Here is a 21,663-nt window from a genome sequence, read left to right as displayed (position 1 = left end):
CCGATACAGGGATGGAGACGCTGGGCATACCTGCCGGTGTCTCACTTAGTCCCACATAGCCCACATTGTCTATGGCCAAGGGAAAGATGGATGGTGCTAAATACAGGGATATTCTTGAGCAAAACCTGTACCCCCTGTGCGTGATTTGAGGCTAGGAGAGAGGTTCACCTTCCAGCAGGACAATGACCCCAAACACACTGCTAAAGCAACACTTGAGTGGTTTAAGGGGAAACATGTAAATGTGTTGGAATGGCTAGTGAAAGCCCAGACCTCAATTCAATAGAAAATCTGTGGTCAGACTTAGATTGCTGTTCACAAGCGAAATTTCCAGCATTGCTGCCCTTAAATCAGACCTAGATTCCTCCACCCGCTCTTTGCGGAAACCAGTGACGGAATGTACAGAGGCATATCATTTAGAGCCTGGTGACACAAACTTTATTCACTTCCAGGCCTCCCAACGAGAACTTAATTTGCACTTGGCTGAACTCACCCGCCTCTCGCAATATCGTTTAAAACAAAACTTCTTTGAACAAGGAGATAAAAACTGTTGATTATTAGCATTACTGGCACAACATCAACATCCTAATACCACTATCTCTGAAATTAGACTCTACTGGAGACACGGTCTCCACCCATGAATACATTTTAGAAGCTTTTCGTAATTACTACCATGACCTCTATATCTGCAAGCTTCTATCAGATTTCTGCTCACATTCCCTGACCTCTACTTTAGACCTAGTGGCCTTGGGATGGCTATCGGTTATGGAGCTGTCAATGGGGTTAGACATCCCATTCACAGCAGATGAAGTGGCGAAAGCCATTCGCTCCTTTCCTTCGGGCAAGGCACCAGGCCCAGATGGTCTCCCCATAGATTTTTATAAAATGCATGCAGAAATACTAGCTCCCATTTTGGCCTCTTTGTACTCCAACTGTCTTGCTGAGGACGAGTTGCCTGATTCTGTGCGCCATGCTCGTATTCTATTGATTCATAAACCTAAAGACCCCAGTTTGTGCGTTTCGTATAGACCCATTGCGTTATTAAATAATGATGTCAAACTAAACTCCTTACTCTACCGTTGCAGAAATTGCTTCCTACAGTATTTGACCCAGACCAAACTGGTTTTATAACAAACAAATCCACGGACATAAATCTCTGCAGTGTATTCACAAACATACATGCTCCACATGCCAACCAGGGCTCTAGGGTTGTGGCCTCTCTGGACATAAGTAAAGGCCTTTCGACACAGTCAAGTGGTCTTTTCTCTGGGAGGTTCTTAGGATGATGGGTTTTCCTTTACGTTTTATAGAATGGCTTAAGATATTGTATAAAAATCCGACTGCCTCGGTTAGACTGAGTGGTGGCCTTTCACTTCCCTTTTCTCTACACGGAGGTACATGTCAGAGGCACTTCATACATATCCACACATTAAGAGCCTTTGTGTAGGCTGGTTGGAGGAAAGGGTAGCCCTGTACACTGACGACCTACTGTTGTTCCTAAATGATGCTGGACCTTCCTTACATAGAGCATTACAAGTGTTGAACACCTATTCCACCCTCACAGGATTAAAAGTTAACTGGACCAATTCCTTACTATTTCCCATTGACCCTGAGGCCTAGGCTTCTGCTCCTTCAAATCTCCCGCTGGATAATTATCTGCGATGCCTTTTTGGATGCGGCTCCCCTGCTTTCTAAACTGTAGGTTTCGACAGTTGACCTTAGGCGTGTTTTGTGGCTCAAATGTTGGTCTGCGGAACAAACCTCTACAGCCTTAACTGATCTTCCTTTTCTAGGGGCTCACCTGTTTGGAGCTACTCTGGATGACATCATTAGGAGTCTCACAGGGGGGAAGAGCACCTTTCTTCCACAGGCTAGTAAGGGTAAGTAACCTTGTCGCAGACGTGGCCCGTCCTTCTCGGCTCAAAGGAAGTTTTTTCATTCCTCAGGGTCGGCTGACAAGGGTTCAAAGCCTTTCAAGACCTTCTTGGGGAGGATCCAAGCGACCTTGGTCTGGCAAGTCCAAAGCGGGTTTCTCCAGACCCGCAAACAAGGCTCCTTCTGCATGAAGGTGCGCCCTCACCCGTACCTGGGGTGGGAGGACGTCTTTGCTGGTTTCTGGACCCATGGACTTCCCTGGTGCAAGACAAGTGGGTCCACAAAGTGATACAGTCCGGCTACAAGATCGAGTTTCGTTCTTTCCTTCCAATGTGCCTTTGTCCCTGGACAGATTGCAAGCCCCTTTTGGGGCGGTGCAAGACCTGTTGCGTCAAAGGGTGATTGTTCCGGTTCCAACTTTAAAACATTTTCATGGGTTTTATTCAAACCTGTTTACGGTCCTGAAGAAAGAAGGCAAGTTGCGTCCAATTCTGGCTTTCAAGACTCTGAACACTTTTGTGCGGTTACATAAGTTCACAATGGAGTCTATTCGCATGGTGGTGGCATCCATGCATAAGGGGGATTTCCTTGCCTCTATTGACATCAAGGACGCTTACTTACACATTCCAATATGTGTCTGCCCCCAACGATTCCTCTGCTTTGCCGTGGGAGAGGAGCATTATCAGTTTGTGGCATTACCCTTTGGCCTCACCTCTGCTCCTCGGGTCTTCACAAAGGTGTTGACCTCGGTGCCGGCATGGTTACGCCAACGGGGGATCGCAGTGCTGGGATACCTGGATGACCTTCTCTTGCGAGCAGTGTCTCCTACTGTTCTGCTGGACAATGTGAACATCACTATACAAACTCTCTGAAGGAGTTCAGCTGGCTTCTGAATTATCCGATGTCTGCTCTCGTTCTGTCCTCAAAGCTGGACTATCTGGGTCTTACTCTGGACTTGGCCATAGCCAGAGAGTTCCTTCTTCTGGACAAACTCCAGAAATTTCAGGCTGCAATTTATCTCCTGCTGTCCAGCCGGTGGTCGTTCCTCCGGACTTGCATGAGGGTGCTGGGCCTGATGGTTTCTACCTTCAAGCGGTCCAGTTTGCACAATTTCATATGAGGTCCCTGCAAAGGGAGATCTTGGCCAAATGGAACAATTGTCCGAAGCCTCTGGACAATTAGATCCAGCTGAGCCGAAAAACAAAAGGGTCTCTGATGTGGGGACTTCCCTCTCCAGCTCTTCGCCAGGGCAAATCTTTTCTCCCTCCTGTATTGGACAATGGTTACCACGGATGCCAGTCTGTCCGGGTGGGGAGGTGCCTTGGGTCGGAACTCCCCTTAAGGAGTTTGGACACTGGAAGAGTCCGGACTCCGGATCAATGTCCTGGAACTCGGAGCGATCAGGCTGTTCCTGCATCACTGGATGGATCACTTTCAGGGGTGTCCGGTGAGAATCCAATTGGACAATGCCACGGCCGTGGCTTATGTCCATCACCAGGGTGGAACAAGAAGTGTATTGGCAGCTTTGGAGGTAGCCGGCATTCTTTGGTGGGCTGAACAGTTCATTCCGGCCCTCTCCACCATACGCATTCCAAGGGCAGAAAATCGGCAGGCAGTTTATCTCAGTCGGCAGGCGTTGGACCAAAGGGAGTGGTCCTGTCATCTGGAGGGGTTTCATCAGCTGTGTCCCCTGTGGGGCACCCCTGATGTGCATTTGTTGATGTCCCAGCTCAACAGGAAGGTGCACAGGTTTGTGGCATGGTCACAGGATGCACTAGCGGACACCACAGACGCGCTGGCGGCCCTCTGGGGCCAGTATTGTCTGATTTTACGCCTTTCCTCCTCTCAAGCCTTTGCTGAGACTCTTGTACAGGATCGAGGCAGAAGAAATGCCAGTAATTCTAGTGGCCCCGGACTGGCCTCGCCAGTTCTGGTACGCTGACCTGGGGTTGCTGGTCGCCCACGACCCTTGGTGGCCCCTAGGCTCTTTTTCGGTGGCTTGGGACTTGACCTTCCTTCAACGGGGGGTTGAGCAGAAGTTGGCCTTGAGTACCATTAAGGGCCAGGTGTCTGCCTTGGCGGTCTTCTTTCAACGACCCTTGGGGGTTTGGCATTTGACTCCTCCAGTGCAGTCCCCACTACCGCCTTGGGATCTCAACTTGGTCTTTTCAGCTCTACAGAGGCCTCTCTTTGAATATATTTGGGGATTCCCCTGCTTATGCTATCCCAGGTGGTGGCCTTCTTGGTGGCTATCACCTCTGTGCGCAGGATGTCGAAATTGGCAGCGTTGTCTTGTCGTTCCCCTTATTTGGTGGTCCACAAAGATAAGGTGGTTCTGCACCCCTGTCCATCATTCCTTCCAAAGGAAGGTCTCTTACCATTTGAATGAGGACATTGAGTTGCCTTCCCTGTGTCCCAGGCCAAAACATCCTAACGAAATTGCGTTGCATTCCCTGGATGTGGTTCGGGCTATTCGGGTGTACCTGGCAGCTACAGAGTTTTCAGGAAGTCAGACTCACTGTTTTTGTGCTTATGGATGGACCCTCGAAAAGGACTATCCGCTTCATCTGCGACCATTTCTAGATGGATCCGATTAGGGGTCAGGTTCCTCCTTTCCCTGTAAAGACACACTCTACATGGGCGCTCAGTGCTTCTTGGGCCTTCTGTCATCAGGCGTCGTTAACGCAGGTTTGCAAGGTGGCTACTTGGACGTCCGTGCACATTTTCACAAATTTTTATGGATACGGGGTCAAGTGGATGTGTTGGCATCTGCGGATGCTTCTTTTGGCCACAAGGTTCTGCAGGCTGCTTTTTAGGGGGCTTGTTCCCTCTCTGGGGTGTACTGTTTTTCAGGTCGGCTCCAGTTGTTTTGGTTAAGCTCCTGTTACCTGGTTGGCTACGGTTTAGCCTTGGGAAATTTTTTTTTGCTGTTCCCACTCCTCATGTTTGACACTGTTTTGGGACGTCCCAATGGTCAAGAAGATCAGGATCTGTGTCCATCAATGAACGAAAGAGAAATGGGATTTTTGACTTAACGTAAAATCCATTTCTCTGATGTTCATTGACGGACACAACACCCACCCCTCTATTGAGTTGTAATACTTCTGACACTGCTTGTAACAAAACGGAACCACTGGATCTATATTATCCAGCCCATCATCCAGTCTGGCAGTTGATTGTAAATCTCACAGGAAAACACCAGGAGAAAAAAAATCTATCTAAAAGCAAAAAAAAAAAGCCAGGACCAGAGAGGCAAGAAACTAGGTCCTTACTCCTGACTAGGCAGAAAAAACTGAGTACCTATAGCAGAGGGGGGGAGTTTACCTCCTGGGACTGCCCATAGACATAGTCAAGTTCTTTTTCTGCCTAGTGTCCTACTCCTTTAGGACTCAGCATAACCCAATGGTCAAGAAGATCAGGAACTGTGTCCATCAATGAACATCAGAGAAATGGATTTTATGGTGAGTCAAAAATCCCATTTTTTTAATACAGGAAATCTATTTTCAGAATAATAAAATTGAAAAGAAAAGCAGACAGTAAAATGTTTCCCCTCATAATCGCAGCAAATACCACATTACATTGGTGGGCAGAGAAGAAGGACCCCATGACATTAGTGGTGCTGGTAGGGGGCTCCCTTACATTGGTGGTTGGAATATGACATTCTCCCTTACATTGGTGGTCAAAGGGAGACAGAATTGCCTTTAACAGTATGGGGGGGGGGGGGGGGGAATGGTAAGAATGCTCCTTACACAGTAGACAGTGGGTACTGGAAAGCATACATACTGGATACATACTTGCATATGTCCATCTGGTAACAACTAAGGGCCCTTTCACATGGGCTTTGCCCACTCCTTTTAGTGGGGGATATGTGGGCAGTTTCTCTGCTGAATGGGGATCGGTGTCACTTCTTTTTTTATTTATTTATTTTTTTTGCATCCGCACCCGTTCGTTTAGTTTGTGTCTGTCTGCATTTTAATAATGGACAGGGGTGGACTTGTAATGGCTCTATGGATGGCTTGTGTCCGTTTACATCCGGCTACCTCTAATACATCACATTTAGGTCTGGAAAAACAAAAGAAGACACATTCCCTTTTCCGTTTTTTTTTTTTTTTTTCTTTTCCTCGGACCTGAGGGGTTAGCTGAGGTAGGTGGGTGTAAACGAACACAAGTCTGTTTACATTAGCCTGCTTATAGAGCCACAAGGAGCTTTCAGTTGGTTCCATCTGAAAAACTGACAGGCAGACCTAAAAATCATGTGAAAGGGCCCTAAATCTTAAAATTATGACATTTATTTTTCATTCTCTGTATCTAAGCACCTTTTTATGATTTAACTTTGTTTCATTTTAGTTGTCATCAAACGATAAAAAATAACAATATTAAAAACTGGCTTATCTTAAACAGATCACTGTGTTTCACATTGGATCAGATGAACACCAGGACATCGATGTTGCAATACTGACTGCGCTGTTAAAAGGTAATTGTAATTTTTCTATTGTCTTAGGATGGGCATAGATTGGCTGACCTCTCATCATTTACTGCAAGAGAGGTGAAATCTGTCTTTTGGTTGAGCTGTACCTACTGCCACATCTTTATCTAAAATATGTCTATATGGCAAAAATATATAGAAAACTCTGATTTGGTACAATTTGATTTATAGCTCTTTATTTCTCGTTCGTTCATTGATGGGCACAGCTCCTAATTGGGTTATACTGTCCCCTACAGGGGTAGGATAATAGGCAGAAAAAGAATCTGGGGTTTTGGGCTGGATGTGGGCCCCTCCCCCATCCTGCCTGGGCCTGTCCTTGAGGCCTAGGGATCCCTCCTGGGTCCCTTGGAACCTCGTAGTGCCGCAAGTAGCCTGTGTGTTTCTTTGCACGGCGGCCATGTTTGTGTAGTCCACTGGCCATATGGTTTGCCATTGAAATTAGCGGCAGCCATGACAGTTGTGCTATGTGGGCGGCAGTGGGAGCCCCTCCTCATCCCCTAGTGCTAACTCCTGGATCTTTTCACTTCCTGATCACCGCAAGTGGAGTGCAGATTATCCTGGTGGATGCAGTGCCTTTTTCTGCGTGGTGGTGAGTCTGGAGGGGTTCTCTCCCTCTCTGCTGGGGATCGCTTGGTGCTTTGTCCCTGGCGACCAGGTGGTGCTGCCAGCACAGTGGGGGTTGTCCCTTTGCAGTGTTTTAAACTTTTGTAGGGTCCCCCTGGTGACTCATGGAGTCTTTGGAGCACATCTCCCTACCTGTTCCCCTCTCTGAGGCTACAGGGCCCTCAGGGTCCCAAGCATCCATCGATTCACTAACAGCAGGCCTGGAGTCCTTTTTTGTCCCGGGTGGAGGTGGTTTTCGGGCGACGGGATAGCAAAAAGCGCCCCCTGCCTCATAGGTCTCATCAGATACTGAATCTGATTCGGACGTGGGTCACCCTGCTGGGTCTGCGACCACGCGCCTGGAATCCTTAGATAGTGAGGATGATTCCTCCACATCTGCAACCACGCACGAAAAGGTGCTGGTGGATGCACTGATTGTATCTCTGCGTGAGACCTTGAAGATGGAAGACGCAGCTGTGACAGAGGCACAGGTTCCTCTTGGCACTCCAGAGCGGTATAGGTATTTCCTTTCCTCCGCCTAGTTTGACAGAGTTGTCGTTAAAAAGTGGGGGGGGGGGGGGCGATCAAAGCGTCCCCTTAGGGGCCCTAAGCGATTTACTAGGCGTTTCCCCTGCGAGGAGTCCCTTATTAAAAAGTGGACTGTTCCACCGGTGGTGGACCCGCCGGTTTCCAGATTGAACAAGGCAAACATGATTCCTGTTGAAGAGTCCCCGGCCTTTAAGGATCCAGCTGACAGGAAGGCAGAGGCTGTGGCCCGCAATATGTACACTCTGGCTGGTTCGGCATTAAGGCTAGTTTTCACCATTGCCCTGGTGTCTCAAACTCTGACTGAGTGGACTAAGCTTTTACGACGTGACCTGGAGGGAGGACAGCTCCCCCCTGCCTTTGCTGAACTGGTGGACCATGTGGTCCAGGGACTGCAGTTTATCTATGAAGTGGCTCCCCTAGTGGCTTTGCTCTCTGTTTCGGTAGTAGTCCTTCGGCGTGCCTTTTAGCCTAAATGCTGGTCTGTTGACCAGACTTCTAAAAAGGCCTTGACTGATCTCCCCTTTCAAAGGGGCTACCCTCGATTACCTCATTAAAGGCCTCACATGGGGAAAGAGTACTTTTCTTCTGCAGGCTACTATGGGTAAGGAACCTTGTCGTAGATCTGGGCCCTCCGTTTCGGCTCATAAGAAGTTTTTTCGTCCCTCAAGGTCGACTGGCAACGGCTCAAAAGCCTTTTAGGCCCTCTTCTGGAGGATCCAAATGAACCTGGTCTGGCAAGACAAGAGCGGGCTTCTACAGACCCATGGACAAGGCTCCTTCAGCATGAAGGTGCGCCCACACCCGTATCGGAGGTGGGGAGAAGTCTTCATTGGTTTCCTGACCCGTGGGCTTCCCTGGTACAAGTGGGTCCACAAAGTAATTTGATCCGGCTACAAGATCGAGTTTTGCTCTTATCCCCCGGCAAGGTTCTGTCCCCAGACAGTCTGTTTGGGGCAGTACAAGACCTGTTGCTTCAAGGGGCCTGTTGATTGTCCCGGTTCCGACGTCGGAACATTTTCAGGGTGTTTACTGAAACCGGTTTACAGTTCCCAGGAAAGAAGGCAAGGTGCGTCCAATCCTGGACCTCTAGGTGCTGAACTGCTTTGTGCGGGTGCAGAATTTTGGGATGGAGTCCATTCGCACGCTGGTGGCATCCCTGCATCAGGGGAATTTTCTTGTCTCTTATCGACGTCAAGGACGCTTACCTTCACATTCCAATATGTGTCGGTCGCCACTCTCCAGCGCTTACTCTGCTTTGCCCTGGTAGAGAAGCATTATCAGTTTGTGGCCTTACCCTTTGGTCTCGCCTCTGCTCCTTGGGTTTTCACAAAAGTGTTAGGCCCGGTGCTAGCATTGTTATGCCAACGGGGGATCGCGGTACTGGGCTACTTGGACGACCTTCTGCAAACAGTCTCATACTGCTCTTGTGGAAAACCTGGAAATCACCATACAAACTCTAAAGGAGTTCGGCTGGATTCTGAATCTTTAACCACTTAAGCCCCGGAAGATTTTACCCCCTTCCTGACCAGGGGGTTTTTTGCGATTTTTTTTTTTTTTCTGCGTGACTTTGACGGACAATTGCACGGTCGTGCGACGCTGTACCTAAACGAATTTCACGTCCTTTTTTTCCCACAAAGAGAGCTTTCTTTTGGTGGTATTTGCTCACCTGTGCGATTTTTTGATCATGCGCTATAAACAAAAAAAGAGCGTAAATTTTGCAAAAATAACAATATTTTTCACTTTTTTTTTTTATATGAAATTCCCCCCCAAAAAAATGTAAAAATCAAAAATTTTTAACATTTTCGGCCAATTTGATTTATGCTACATATGTTTGGTAAAAAAAATTCATAAAAAGCGTATTTTGATTGGTTTGCGCAAAAGTTATCGCGTTTACTAACAAAGGGAAAGATTTTTGTCATTTTTGGTGTTTTTTTTTTTTTTAACGAGTAATGGCGGCGATCTGAGATTTTTTTTTTTTTTTGCGGTACTGCGACATTGCGGCGGACAGATCGGACCCTTGACTGACATTTTTGACACTTTTGGGGGTACCAGTGACATTACTGCAGTAATCAGGGCTATACATATGCACTGTTAGTCTAAAAATGACACTGGCAGGGAAGGGGTTAACTGTATTGGAGAGGGAGGGGTTAAGTGTGTCCTAGGGGCGTTTTTCTAACTGTGATGGGACATGTCTCCTATTGTAAAAACAGAGATCAAAGGTTCTACATAGTAGAACCGTCTGATCTCCATTTTTACACAGGGGAGAATGACAGGCAGCTTGTTTACATAAGCCGTCCGCCTTTCTCCCGCTCTACCGACGATCGTAGTGTGACCGGCGGACATCGGGTCCGCCTGTCACACGCCCGGACTCCTCTGTGAACGAGCTGAGGCGGGCGCGTGCTCGCCCGCTATTGGCTTAAAACCCGGTGACAGGCTAGCGACGTAGACGTACGTCACTCTGCCTGGCCGGGGCTGACTGCCGCAGTAAATATACTGTGCGCAGTCGGCAACCGGTTAAAAGTTGGTTCCGTCCACAAAGCTGGACTATCTGGGTCTTACTCTGGTCTTGGCCATAGCCAGAGAGTTCCTTCCTCTGGACAAACTTCAGAAATTGCAGGCTGCAATTTATCTCCTGCTATCCAGCGGGTGCTGGGCCTGATGGTGTCTACCTTCAAGGTGGTTCCGTTTGCACAGTTCCATACAAGGTCCCTGCAAGGGAGATTCTGGCCAAATGGGACAAGACTCTGCAGTCTCTGGACAATCAGATCCGGCTTAGCCGGGGAACGAAGGAGTCTCTGATATGGTGGCTCCAAACTCTGGCGCTTTGGCTGGGCAAATCCTTCCTCTCCTTATATTGGACAGTGGTCACCACGGATGTCAGCCTATCTGGCTGGGGAGGTGGTTTCAGCAAAATTTCTTCTCAGGGGATCTGGACACGGGAACTCCGAGCAATCAGACTGTGCCTGGACCATTAGAGTCCCTTCATTACTGTAGTAATGTCACTGGTGCCTGCAAAAGTGTGAAAAATGTCAGTCAGGGATCCGATCTGTCCGCCGCAATGCCGCAGGCCCGCAAAAATTTGCAGATCGCCGCCATTACTAGTTAAAAAAAAAAAAAGAAACAAACAAACAATAAAAATGACATAAATCTTTCCCGTAGTCAGTAGACGCTATATCTTCTGCGCAAACCAATCAAAATACACTTATTGTGATTTTTTTTTTTTTACCAAAAATATGTAGCAGAAAACAAATTGGCCTAAAATGTTAAAATTTTTTTGATTTTTAAACTTTTTTGGGGGAATGTTATATAGCAGAATGTGAAAAATATTTATTTTTTTTCAAAATTGTCTCTTTTTTTGTTTATAGCTTAAAAAATAAAAATCGCACAGGTGATCCAACACCACCAAAAGAAAGCTCTATTGGGGGGCAAAAAAAGGACATAACATTTTGTTTGGGTACAGTGTCGCACGACCGTGCAATTGTCAGTTAAAGTAACGCAGTGCCAAATCGCAAAATAGGGCCTGGTCAGGAAGGGGGTAAAATCTTCCGGGGCTGAAGTAGTTAAAATCCATTTCTCTGCTGTTGATGGACACAGCCCCCACCCCTCTGTAGAGTTTGAAGTCTTCTGACACTGCTTGAAACAAAATGGTGTTCCTATAACAAAGAGAGGGAGTATACCCCTCTGGACTACCCATAGGCGTAGCCAGATTCTTTTTCTGCCTAGTGTCCTACTCCTGTAGGGGGCAGTATAACCCAAAGATTATGAAGATCAGGAGCTGTGTCTGTCAATGAACATAAGAGAAATGGATTTTACGGTAATTCAAAAATCCCATTTTTTTTCTTAGTTTATTGCACAGGTAGCACATTTTTAAATTGAAATATAGTTTAGTACGCAGAGAATAACCTACAAATAAGTGTGGTTTATTGGTATGCATTCTAAGCTTTTTGAAAATGCATTGTGTGTGGATGTGATATTATATATGGGCCTTAGGTCTGAATACCCAAATATGTTTGATGTTTGTTTTTGGTACTAACATACTTTTTTTTTTTTTTTTTTCTTAGGAACAAATGCTTCTGCTTTAGATCAACTGGTATTAACTTTAGCATGGGATAGAGTAGACATCGCTAAAAGTCATGTTTTTGTCTATGGACAACAGTGGCTGGTATGAACGGCTTTATACATATAACCAATTTTTAATTGTTTCTGCTTAAGAAAACATTTACATTCTTTTAAGGTCTCTTTGCATGGTTGGTTTAGAAAGTGCATCCTTCTCTCTTTGGGAGTGGCCTGTGTTTTCCTTGTTTCGCCAGTTTTGCAGTGTGGATATCACTAATGATTTCTCTGAACTCAGCTGAATATATCCCAGACACTGGTTCTATAGAACTGGCTACATTCAGGATGGGCATCAGTGAGATTAACACTGCACTAAATGGATGGCTGGTGGTTGGGAAGCATTGCATATGTCCAGGCCCGTAGTGGGACAAAAAGAGTTTGACTGAGCAGCCAATTTTTTTCAGGGAGATGGGGGGGATGTGCGGGGACGGCTGGTGATGGGATATTCAGAGTAGTTCTTCTAATTAAGAGGGGACACTGATATAAAGGGGTCTGCACTGTAAAGAGACACTGTAATGATTACAATGCCCCTAGGAATCATGTCCCCCCTTTTAATTTCTGCTTACTGTGCAGATCAGAGTCTGCACAGAGCCCCCCCTTACATCAGAGTCTGCACAGAGCCCCCCCTTACATCAGAGTCTGCACAGAGCCCCCCCCTTACATCAGAGTCTGCACAGAGCCCCCCCTTACATCAGAGTCTGCACAGAGCCCCCCCCCCCCTTACATCAGAGTCTGCACAGAGCCCCCCCCCTTACATCAGAGTCTGCACAGAGCCCCCCCCCTTACATCAGAGTCTGCACAGAGCCCCCCCCTTACATCAGAGTCTGCACAGAGCCCCCCCCCCTTACATCAGAGTCTGCACAGAGCCCCCCCCCTTACATCAGAGTCTGCACAGAGCCTCCCCTTACATCAGAGTCTGCACAGAGCCCCCCCTTACATCAGAGTCTGCACAGAGCCCCCCCCTTACATCAGAGCCTGCACAGAGCCCCCCCTTACATCAGAGTCTGCACAGAGCCCCCCCTTACATCAGAGTCTGCACAGAGCCCCCCGCCCTTACATCAGAGTCTGCACAGAGCCCCCCCCTTACATCAGAGTCTGCACAGAGCCCCCCCCCCTTACATCAGAGTCTGCACAGAGCCCCCCCTTACATCAGAGTCTGCACAGAGCCCCCCCTTACATCAGAGTCTGCACAGAGCCCCCCCTTACATCAGAGTCTGCACAGAGCCCCCCACAGGGCTCCCACTTACATCAGAGACCCCTCTCCCATGGAGCCCTCCCTTGCATCAGAGACTCCCCCCCCCCCTCCACGGAGCCCTGCCTTACATCAGATACCCCCCATGGAGCCCCCCCCCTTACATCAGAGACCCCGCTCAGAGCCCCCCCCCCACAGAGCCCGCCCACAGATCCCCCTTGCATTGCATCAGAGACCCCCCACAGAGCTCCCCCTTACGTTCGTTTTATATATATATATAGGGAGGCAGGAGAGAGGGTGAGCTTACTCACCCCAGGATGGAGGCTCTGGCACAGGCTGTCCGCATCTTTTCTCCTCCGGGTTTAAACTTCCTGCCCACACATCCCCGGAGAGTGTGGGCGGAGCAGACCCAGGAGGAGAGGGGCGGGAGGAGGGGGAGCAGACTATCTCTCTCTCCTCTTGCGTCGCTGCAGAGAGGAGGGGAACTGTTGACAGCGTCTCTGAGGCTGAGCTGTGAGATATACACAGCTCAGCCCTGTAGCCGGAGGGGACACAGGCACAGCGGGAGGTAAGCGGCGGCTGCCACGGCCTGTGTTCACCCTGTCCAGGCCGCGGTCACCACTTTCCTCCAGCTGTGCGGCCTGATCATCAACCGGCCACGGAGCAGGTGGCTGCGGCCCACTGGGCAAATGCCCGGTCTGCCTGATGGCAAGTCCGGTCCTGCATATATCCCCCTCCCTTCCCCTTCTAAATGGAGATGGAAGTGCTTGCTAAAGGAGCGTGTATGTAGCCTTAGATCAAACAACAAATACTTTTCTTTCCTGTCCATAGAGGAGCACAGATCTTCAGATACTGTTGTATTATACTGCTGCCTACAGTAGGATTGAACACCGGCAATAAAAGAAAAATTGTAGGCCAGAATAAAGTCGGCTTTAGATGGATCGAAATTTAGCAAGGTTAAGCAGGGACCAGCTGAATATGGATCAATGTATTGAAAAGTTTTATTTCAATCGGTGTCCCTGCTGTCAGAATACAATAGCACAATGGAAGATTCCCAATTCACGTTGAGTGTAGATAGGGGAATCAAGTAATTTTATTTATTTTTTTTCAACTGGCCAGGCTCTTCTACTCCTCTACAGCATTACTTTTTTTTTTTTTTTTTTGCTAGTGTCTTAGGACAATGGCAATCCATTTTACTAATAGCAATCAGCTCTACCAAGAAAAGTCCAATTGGTCTCCTTCATATATGGTTTGCAAAAATGGAGGCTTCATTTGGACTCACTGAGGTGTCTTTGTCACATGTGGCATAGTGCCTGTTGGGCCAGCTGTGCATCTTGGCAGTAATTTATCAGTTATGGTAAACCCAGGGAGGAGTTTTGCCAGTACCACCACAAGAACAATTTAAAGTATTTTATTTAAGCCTGTTTACGGTACCAAAACCCAATAGGGGTATTTGTCCTCTACTGGACTTAAAATATCTGAAAAGATTCCTTTTATATTCCCAAATTTTGCATAGACTTTGCAGGGTTGGTAATTGCCTCTAGGTGACGGGGAATACATGGCATCTGTGGACATCCAAGATACCTATCTAAGATTATCCGTGATAGTTCTAGGCCTAATGTCAGTCTCATTTGATGCAGTACCATTCGCCCCTTTCCATTCAAGAACTCTCAAACCCAACATCTTATTGACCTGGAAAAAGCAGGCGCCTTCTATGAATTTATCCATGCTCCTATCCAGCCAAGCAAGGATTTCCCTACCTTGGTGTGATCACCATCCCATGCCTAACACTGGGGGAAGTCTTTCCTTCCCTAAAGGTTATCACAGGGATAGTGGGTGTAGGAGGGGTTATCCTGGGCTGGCCTACAATGCTTTTGTTTGCTAGTTTCCAGTCCACCTGTTGGTTGTTATTGCTTTTTTTTTTTTTTGTTTGTACTGTCATTTACTATCAATGAATTAATATGAAATAGTCTGCCTTCCTCATTTTTGTGTGAAAGTGGTAGTAAATACTTCTTTTTGATTTATACCTAAAGGTTAGCCTAAGATGGGGTTTACCTTTAGGTACAGTAAATACCTCCTAAACGTGCACCATTTAGGAAATATTTACTTTAGCAGCGCCGGTGATGTCACCGTCGCATGCGCACTACGCGCTTAAAGGACGACGTGCCGTCCATAGAGAGAGCCTTGCCACGGCCGTGACTCCTGAAAGGAAGACTGGGTGAAGATGGAAGCCCTGACAGTGCACCGCTGGAGAGCTTAGTTTTCAGGTAAGTTTTTCATAATGTGCTAGTATACAATGCATTCTAGCACATTGTGACATTCATTTTCAGGGAGATTTTTGAGGGGTTTTTTTTTTCAGTTTACTTCCGCTTTAAGCAGCCCATAGATGAGTCTTTTTTTTTAATGTGTTCAATTCACACCGATTTTCCAATCCACACATTCAAGGTTGATGAGGGAGTCCTCACTGTGTCGTATTCTGACAGTGGGAGACTTCCCTGCTGTTAGAATACACTGATTGGCGCCTCTTGACAGTGGGAGACTTCCCTGCTGTTAGAATACACTGATTGGCACTGCAGTCTATATCCCTCACCGCTGATTGAGTGGGGAAAATCTGACAGTATGGTTGTACAGAAGTGGATTGGTAGATCCACTTCTGTACAACCACAGTGCCCATGCATGGATCAGAATTCAGCAGATCCCTGCTGAACCAGGTGAATTTCGATCCATGTATGGCTGTCTTTATTTATTTTGTACTATTTAGGAATTTCTTTAAGTAATGCATTTATGGGCTCACTCACTGTCTTGGGTAACCGGTTTATCAAATGTTTCCTCAGGTTGGTTCTTTGGAACAAGCCATGCTGGATGCGCTTGTAATGGACAGGGTTGGCTTTGTCAAACTTCTCATAGAAAACGGTGTCAGCATGCACAAGTTTCTTACAATCCCTAGACTGGAAGAGCTGTATAACATTGTAAGTGAAGTATATTATTATCTTGTAAAGTGTAGCAAGGCTTCAGTTAATGCCCTGTGTATGCTATGCACTTTGCTACCCTTTCTTGAAAGTAATTGAATGCCTCTAAAAAAGTGTAACAGGAAATGCTTTTCTCTCCGAATATTTTGAACAATTATTCTGTTTTTTCCCTGTGCGATTTTTTTTTTTTTTTATACAGTAGCACATATTTCTTGAGGATTACTTTGGTTGCTTGTATGGGTAGAAGATTATGAAAGTTATTTTCGAAAACGCGTTGGGTGTGCATTGCATGAGGCAGTCTGCTTGATGGTTTCAAGTAGGAAGTACATATTTATGAATAGCCGTCTCTATTATGTATTGTATGTGTTTTTAAAACAATTGTTGTGACATTAATAAAGTACTTTGTAAAAATCTTTTAAACAATATACTCCTAATTGCAATTAATATGGGTAATATTACCTGTTGCCATGTAAAGTCCCATTTATGAGGGTCCATGTTCCATGTACATGTATTTAGGACATGTAGGCAACCATCAGCTTCATTTTATACTTTTTTGTATGTGTTATGCTCTTTGTTCTCCTGTATTTAGATACATGAAATGCATGATCCTCTACATGCTAATGTTAAGCAAATTGTTGCCTTCTGTTTTGCAATGACATGCCATGAACAAAGCACACACTCATGTTAATGTTGATCCACACAGGTACTGTGTGGCTGGTGGCAATATTTTTCAATATCCTATACTGGCATTTTCTGTGCTCTCCCTAAAATGAGTTACCATTTAAGTGAAGTGATGCTGTGACATAAGGACCCCCCAGATGCTTTAGGCACTGTTTCGATGTGATACAGTGTAAAGTGAGCATTTTGTTTTTATTGACTGATTTAGTTCAAACACCTTTTCAACCCTAACGTTTTGGTAATGTTTGGCAGGCATGACAGTGACTGCTATATGCTTTCCTTTTAAAGGGTACCTGTATTATGGTTCTGCAGCAAAGAGTTGACTTGTATTCCTACTTTTAGGCTGCCTCATTTTTTCTGCAATTCCAGAATGCTTTGTAAAGCAAGTTGTAACCAGAGCATGCATGGTTGCTGTGTAGCCACTCTGTCTGTGTTTTTCTTACTGGCTAGTGAGGCCACCAATCACCCTTCTGACCCAAAGAAAGAAAAAAAAAAAAACAGTGTGTGGACTGGGAAGGAGCTACAGAGCTCTCAAGCAACCAGTGGTGACCATTTATTTTATAGAACATTAGTAAACCACTGTGCAGACTTCTTTTAAAAAGAACCTGTCTTTGCCTAAAATGTTTAAAATTTTCAAACTTCAGTGGTAAGTAGGGGGCTTAAAAAGGGCCTTCGGCCTACTCCTCATTCCTTTTCTTTTTTTTTTTTCTATTAACCTGACATCGAGAGGTTCGCCGGCTCTTCCTGGTTCAGCCGGCGGGCCCTTGCGATGAAGCGCTGATAGGCCTGCCTCCCTCTACACTTAATGAAAGTCTAAAGGTCTCCCAGGATATGTGATGTACATATCCCGGGAGGCCCCCCTAGTGTGTGCACATTGTTCACCTAGGCGAATAACATGCATTGAGGGGCAGGGCCGCGTTCTTTATAAAAAAAAAAAAACCTGCCCTTTCTCTATTGTTCATTGACAGATGCAGCTCCATATAATTCTTGACCATTGGGATAGGCTGCCCCCTACAGGAGTAGAACACTAGGCAGGAAAAAGCTTTACCACGCCTATGGGGCCGTCCCTGCAGGCATACACCCACACACCCTGCTTTAGGCTTCAGTTTGTTTCTGCCTAGTTTAGGAGTAGGACCTAGTTCCCTGCTGGGACTTCGGTCTTGGCTTTTTTTTTTTTTTTTGGGAACCTTTTTGTAAGTCTTTATTTTTTAGTTAGTTTTGTTCCTGAGAGATCTACAAGCAACAGCCGGCTGGGTTTCGGACTGAATATGCTAGATCCTTAAGGTCTTCCAGCCTGCCCAGCGAGCGTGCTCAGGTTATTGTCCAGCACTAGACCTCGCCATGACAGAGCCCCGATGGACGGTGGCTGGCCTGCAAGTGAAACACCTCGCCAGGATGCATGCGACCTGGGTCGCCCTTAGTCGCAGCATACCCCCTGGCAATCAGCACCCCCACCCCGGGTGGAGAGGTAGTCTGTTCAGAGTGGTGCCCACCTGATGCCGTTGGTATGGTAAGTGTCCCCCCATTTCTCTGGTGGTCTCGGGTCTACGTGGGCCCCTCCCTGGGAATGTCGGACTCTCTGGTATCCCTCGGTTCCCCTGGCCTCTCGGTGATACCAGCCCCCCCCCCCCCCTAGGCTTTTCCCCCCTTTTACTGAAACAGGTCTTTGTGATCACTCTGGTGTCAGACAATTACGGAATGGGCGAAGTTGCTGAAAGGTGACTTTGAAATGGAGAAGCTCTCATCAGGCCTGATAGAGTTAATGGACCAAATGGTCCAAGCCCTTCTGTATTTAAGTGATGCGTCGCTGAATGCGGCTCCACTGGTAGCCAGAGTGTCTGCGGTGGGAGTTGCTATTAGACGCATGGTGTGGCTAAAAAGCTGGTCTGCAGACTGGTCTGCAGGCTCTTTCTGACCGTCCCTTTACAGGGGCACAGGTTGTTTGGATCCTCCCTGGATGAGTTGATCAAAGGCCTTACGGGTGGGAAGAGTACTCTTCTTCCCCAATCCACCAGGGCAAGGCACTGCGTAATAGACGGGGGCCTTCATTTAGTGCTCATAGGTGGCCCTTTCGTACCTCCGGGTCGCAGGAGAAAGGAGCTAAGCCATTCAGGTCTTCTGGGGGTTATAAAAAGACATGGTCTGGTAAGCCGAGAACAGGCCAGTCCGGATCTGCGGACAAATCCTTGTCTGCACGAAGGGATGCCCTCACCCGTTTCTGGGGTGGGGGATGTCTTCGCTTCTTTCCGGAACCATGGACTTCCTTGATTCGGGACAAATGGGTTCACAAACTGATCTGATTGGGTTACAAGATCGAATTCAGGTCCTGAGTACTGAGTACTTCTTGGGCTTTTCGCCATCAGCGTCAGTGATACAAGTTTGCAAGGTGGCAAATTGGTCTTCTGTGCACGCCCTCACCCGTTTCTGGGGTGGGGGATGTCTTCGCTTCTTTCCGGAACCATGGACTTCCTTGATTCGGGACAAATGGGTTCACAAACTGATCCGATTGGGTTACAAGATCGAATTCAGGTCCTGAGTACTGAGTACTTCTTGGGCTTTTCGCCATCAGGCGTCAGTGATACAAGTTTGCAAGGTGGCAAATTGGTCTTCTGTGCACACGTTTACAACATTTCTATAAAGTAGATGTGTTGGCATCCTCTGATGCTTCTTTTGGCCACAAGGTTTTGCAGGCTGCTGTTTGAAATAGACTTAGTCTCTTTGAGGGTGTTTGTCCAGCTGAGCTCCTGTTGTTCCTGCTTGAGCTCTATATTTTCTGGTTGGCTAAAGTTTTAGCCTTGTTGGGAATTACGTTCTTTTTCTGCTTTTCCCCACCCCTCATGCAAATACTGCTTTGGGACGTCCCAATAGTCAAAAATTAAATGGAGATGTGCCTGTCAATGAACGATAGAGAGAACTGGATTTTTGTCTTATCGTAAAATCCTTTTCTCTGATGTTCATTGACAGACACAGCACCCGCCCCTCTATCTTGAGTGGGTTGGGGTTTTTCCTCTAAACACTGCTTGCAACAAAACTAAAGGCCTATAGCAGAGTGTGTGGGTGTATGCCTGCATAGACGGCCCCATAGGTATGGTAAAGCTTTTTCCTGCCTAGTAGGGGGCAGCTTAACCAAATGGTCAACTATTATATGGCGCTGCGCCTGTCAATGAACTTCAGAGGAAAGTATTTTACTGTAAGACAAAAATCCAGTTATTCTTTTACAGGAAGGGAGTAGGGTTGCAAAGGGTCAAACTCGAAAAACATGGTGAAGTTCTGTTTTAAAGCGGTTGTATACCCCGCTTTACTATTTTTACCTACAGGTAGGCAGGCCTATGATGAGGCTTACCTGTAGGTAAAATTAATATCTCCTAAACCTGCACGGTTAAGGAGATATTCACCTTGCATGCAGCCACTGACGTCCACGGCGCATGTGCTCTGAAGGTCTGGTGCACCATGTCGGAATTTCAGAGCTTCTTGCCCGAACTGAGGACTATTGCGCGCATGCGCAGGAGTGACATCATCGCTGCTCCTGCCACTCAGTGCCGGATCCCACGAAGTAAGGACGGGAGAAGATGTCAGCCCTCTCAGCGGTGACCGGGCACTTCTGATAGCGATTCGTTCTAAGGTGAGTATTTTGCATACTAGCACATTATGCTTTTATCCTGCAGGTCTTTGTTTTTTTTTTTTCCAGCGGGTTTAAAACCGCTTTAACATTAGACAATTTAATGACAGGGGGAGAGGCTTTATCTCGACTTGCTGGCACCACAATGTTCATGCTTTTCAGCACTGTTAAATATTTTCGGTCGGGTGATGTTCATTTTACAAGTGTTATTGCTACCATTTTGTTAGATCCTTAAATTGTTTGCGAAATTCCAGACCCGTTTTTACTATTTTGTTTAAAGTTTTTTGTTTTTTTTCTGAGTAAAAAAGGGGGCTTGAACTATAAATCAATCATTTTCCAATCTGTTCATCACTTTAATACTCTTTCACACATCCTAAATAGAAAAATAAATAATTATCATTTTAATCATCTGAAATATTGGCATTTATTAACCTAAGTCATAACATTACTCACCTGTATTTCTTTTTTTTTTTTTTTTTTGCATTAAAGAAACAAGGTCCTACTAACCCAACTCTGTTCCATCTTGTCCGAGACGTAAAACAGGTAAATTTAACATTATTCCCTGTTAGTAGTTGCGATTTTAGAATATTAGAGTACATCTCAAATGAGTGACAAGCCACATTTACTGCTGTCTGTTTACCAGCCATCATCACTACTTTCTTTTTAAAATTTTTTATTTTTTTTTAATTAGAGGGATCCAATGCATTTGTTCTCTACTTCTATTTCCATTTAAAAGAGTTGGTCAGCTGTATCTAAACATTGGGCTGTTAGAAGGGAAGGCATGGTGCTTTACTAGTGGGCACACTTTTGAGTTGCCGTTGTTGATACAGTGTTACCCTGTAAGTTTTGAGGTTGATCTGTTGTGTTGTTTTTTTCTTTTTTTTTAATTCTGCCTCATTTCAGCTTTTTCAAATAACATCAGCCACACAGGCAAGGCAGCACATGGTTACAGTGGGTTGGAAGAGTATGGGGTCAATTCACTAAAGGTTAAACGCATGCGATATGAGGGTCACTTGAGCCATTTTCAGAAATATTGCTTGAGGTAATAAGAGTCAGTTCATCAAAGTAAAATATTGAATGTGTGGTAAATACCGCACATTTGTTAAAATGGTGAGATAAATACCGCAAAAAAACACAAGATAAATCATCAGTCAAGTCAATTCACTAAAAAACACACATTCATTATTTATCACCTGGTGTTTGCTGGTGGTTTTTTAGAAATGTACAAAATAACAATTAGAGGAACTCTGCACTGGCCAGTAAGTTAAAAGTATACAATGTATCAGTGTGAAAATGTTCACCTCAGATCCTAGGAATGAAAATAAATTGTAACATTTCATCAGAGGGAGCTCGTTTTGTGAGTGAAAGCACCCAGAGTGTTTTCATAGTTTCACAATATTGCGGTGTGCCTTCTGGTGCAGTGTTAGGCCCCGTTCACACTGGGGCGACGCTACTTCCTGGGGCGACCTCACAGGTCGCGGCGCGCTGCTCGCACCGCGACTTAGGAGCGGCCGGCATGGACTTCATAACATTGAAGTCTATGCAGGTCGCTCCGGGTCGCCCCAAAGAAGCTCCGGACCCT

General features: G+C 46.3%; 1 protein-coding gene across 1 annotated transcript in view; it reads left to right on the top strand.

Annotated features, from left to right (window-relative positions):
- LOC309553129 (transient receptor potential cation channel subfamily M member 7-like) overlaps positions 1-21,663 on the top strand; it is a 250,318-nt gene that overhangs the window by 39,776 nt on the left and 188,879 nt on the right. Inside the window, exons 10-13 of the mRNA XM_082254029.1 lie at positions 6,274-6,346; positions 11,572-11,672; positions 15,650-15,784; positions 20,571-20,624. Coding sequence (XP_082110155.1) covers positions 6,274-6,346; positions 11,572-11,672; positions 15,650-15,784; positions 20,571-20,624 — 363 coding nt within the window. The remainder of the gene's footprint in view (positions 1-6,273; positions 6,347-11,571; positions 11,673-15,649; positions 15,785-20,570; positions 20,625-21,663) is intronic.

Source organism: Pelophylax lessonae (genome assembly GCF_965119305.1).
Source record: "Pelophylax lessonae genome assembly, chromosome: 4".
Classification (NCBI taxonomy): domain Eukaryota; kingdom Metazoa; phylum Chordata; class Amphibia; order Anura; family Ranidae; genus Pelophylax; species Pelophylax lessonae.
The sequence above is the reverse complement of the archived record's forward strand: the minus strand, read 5'-3'. Positions and strand labels throughout refer to the sequence as shown.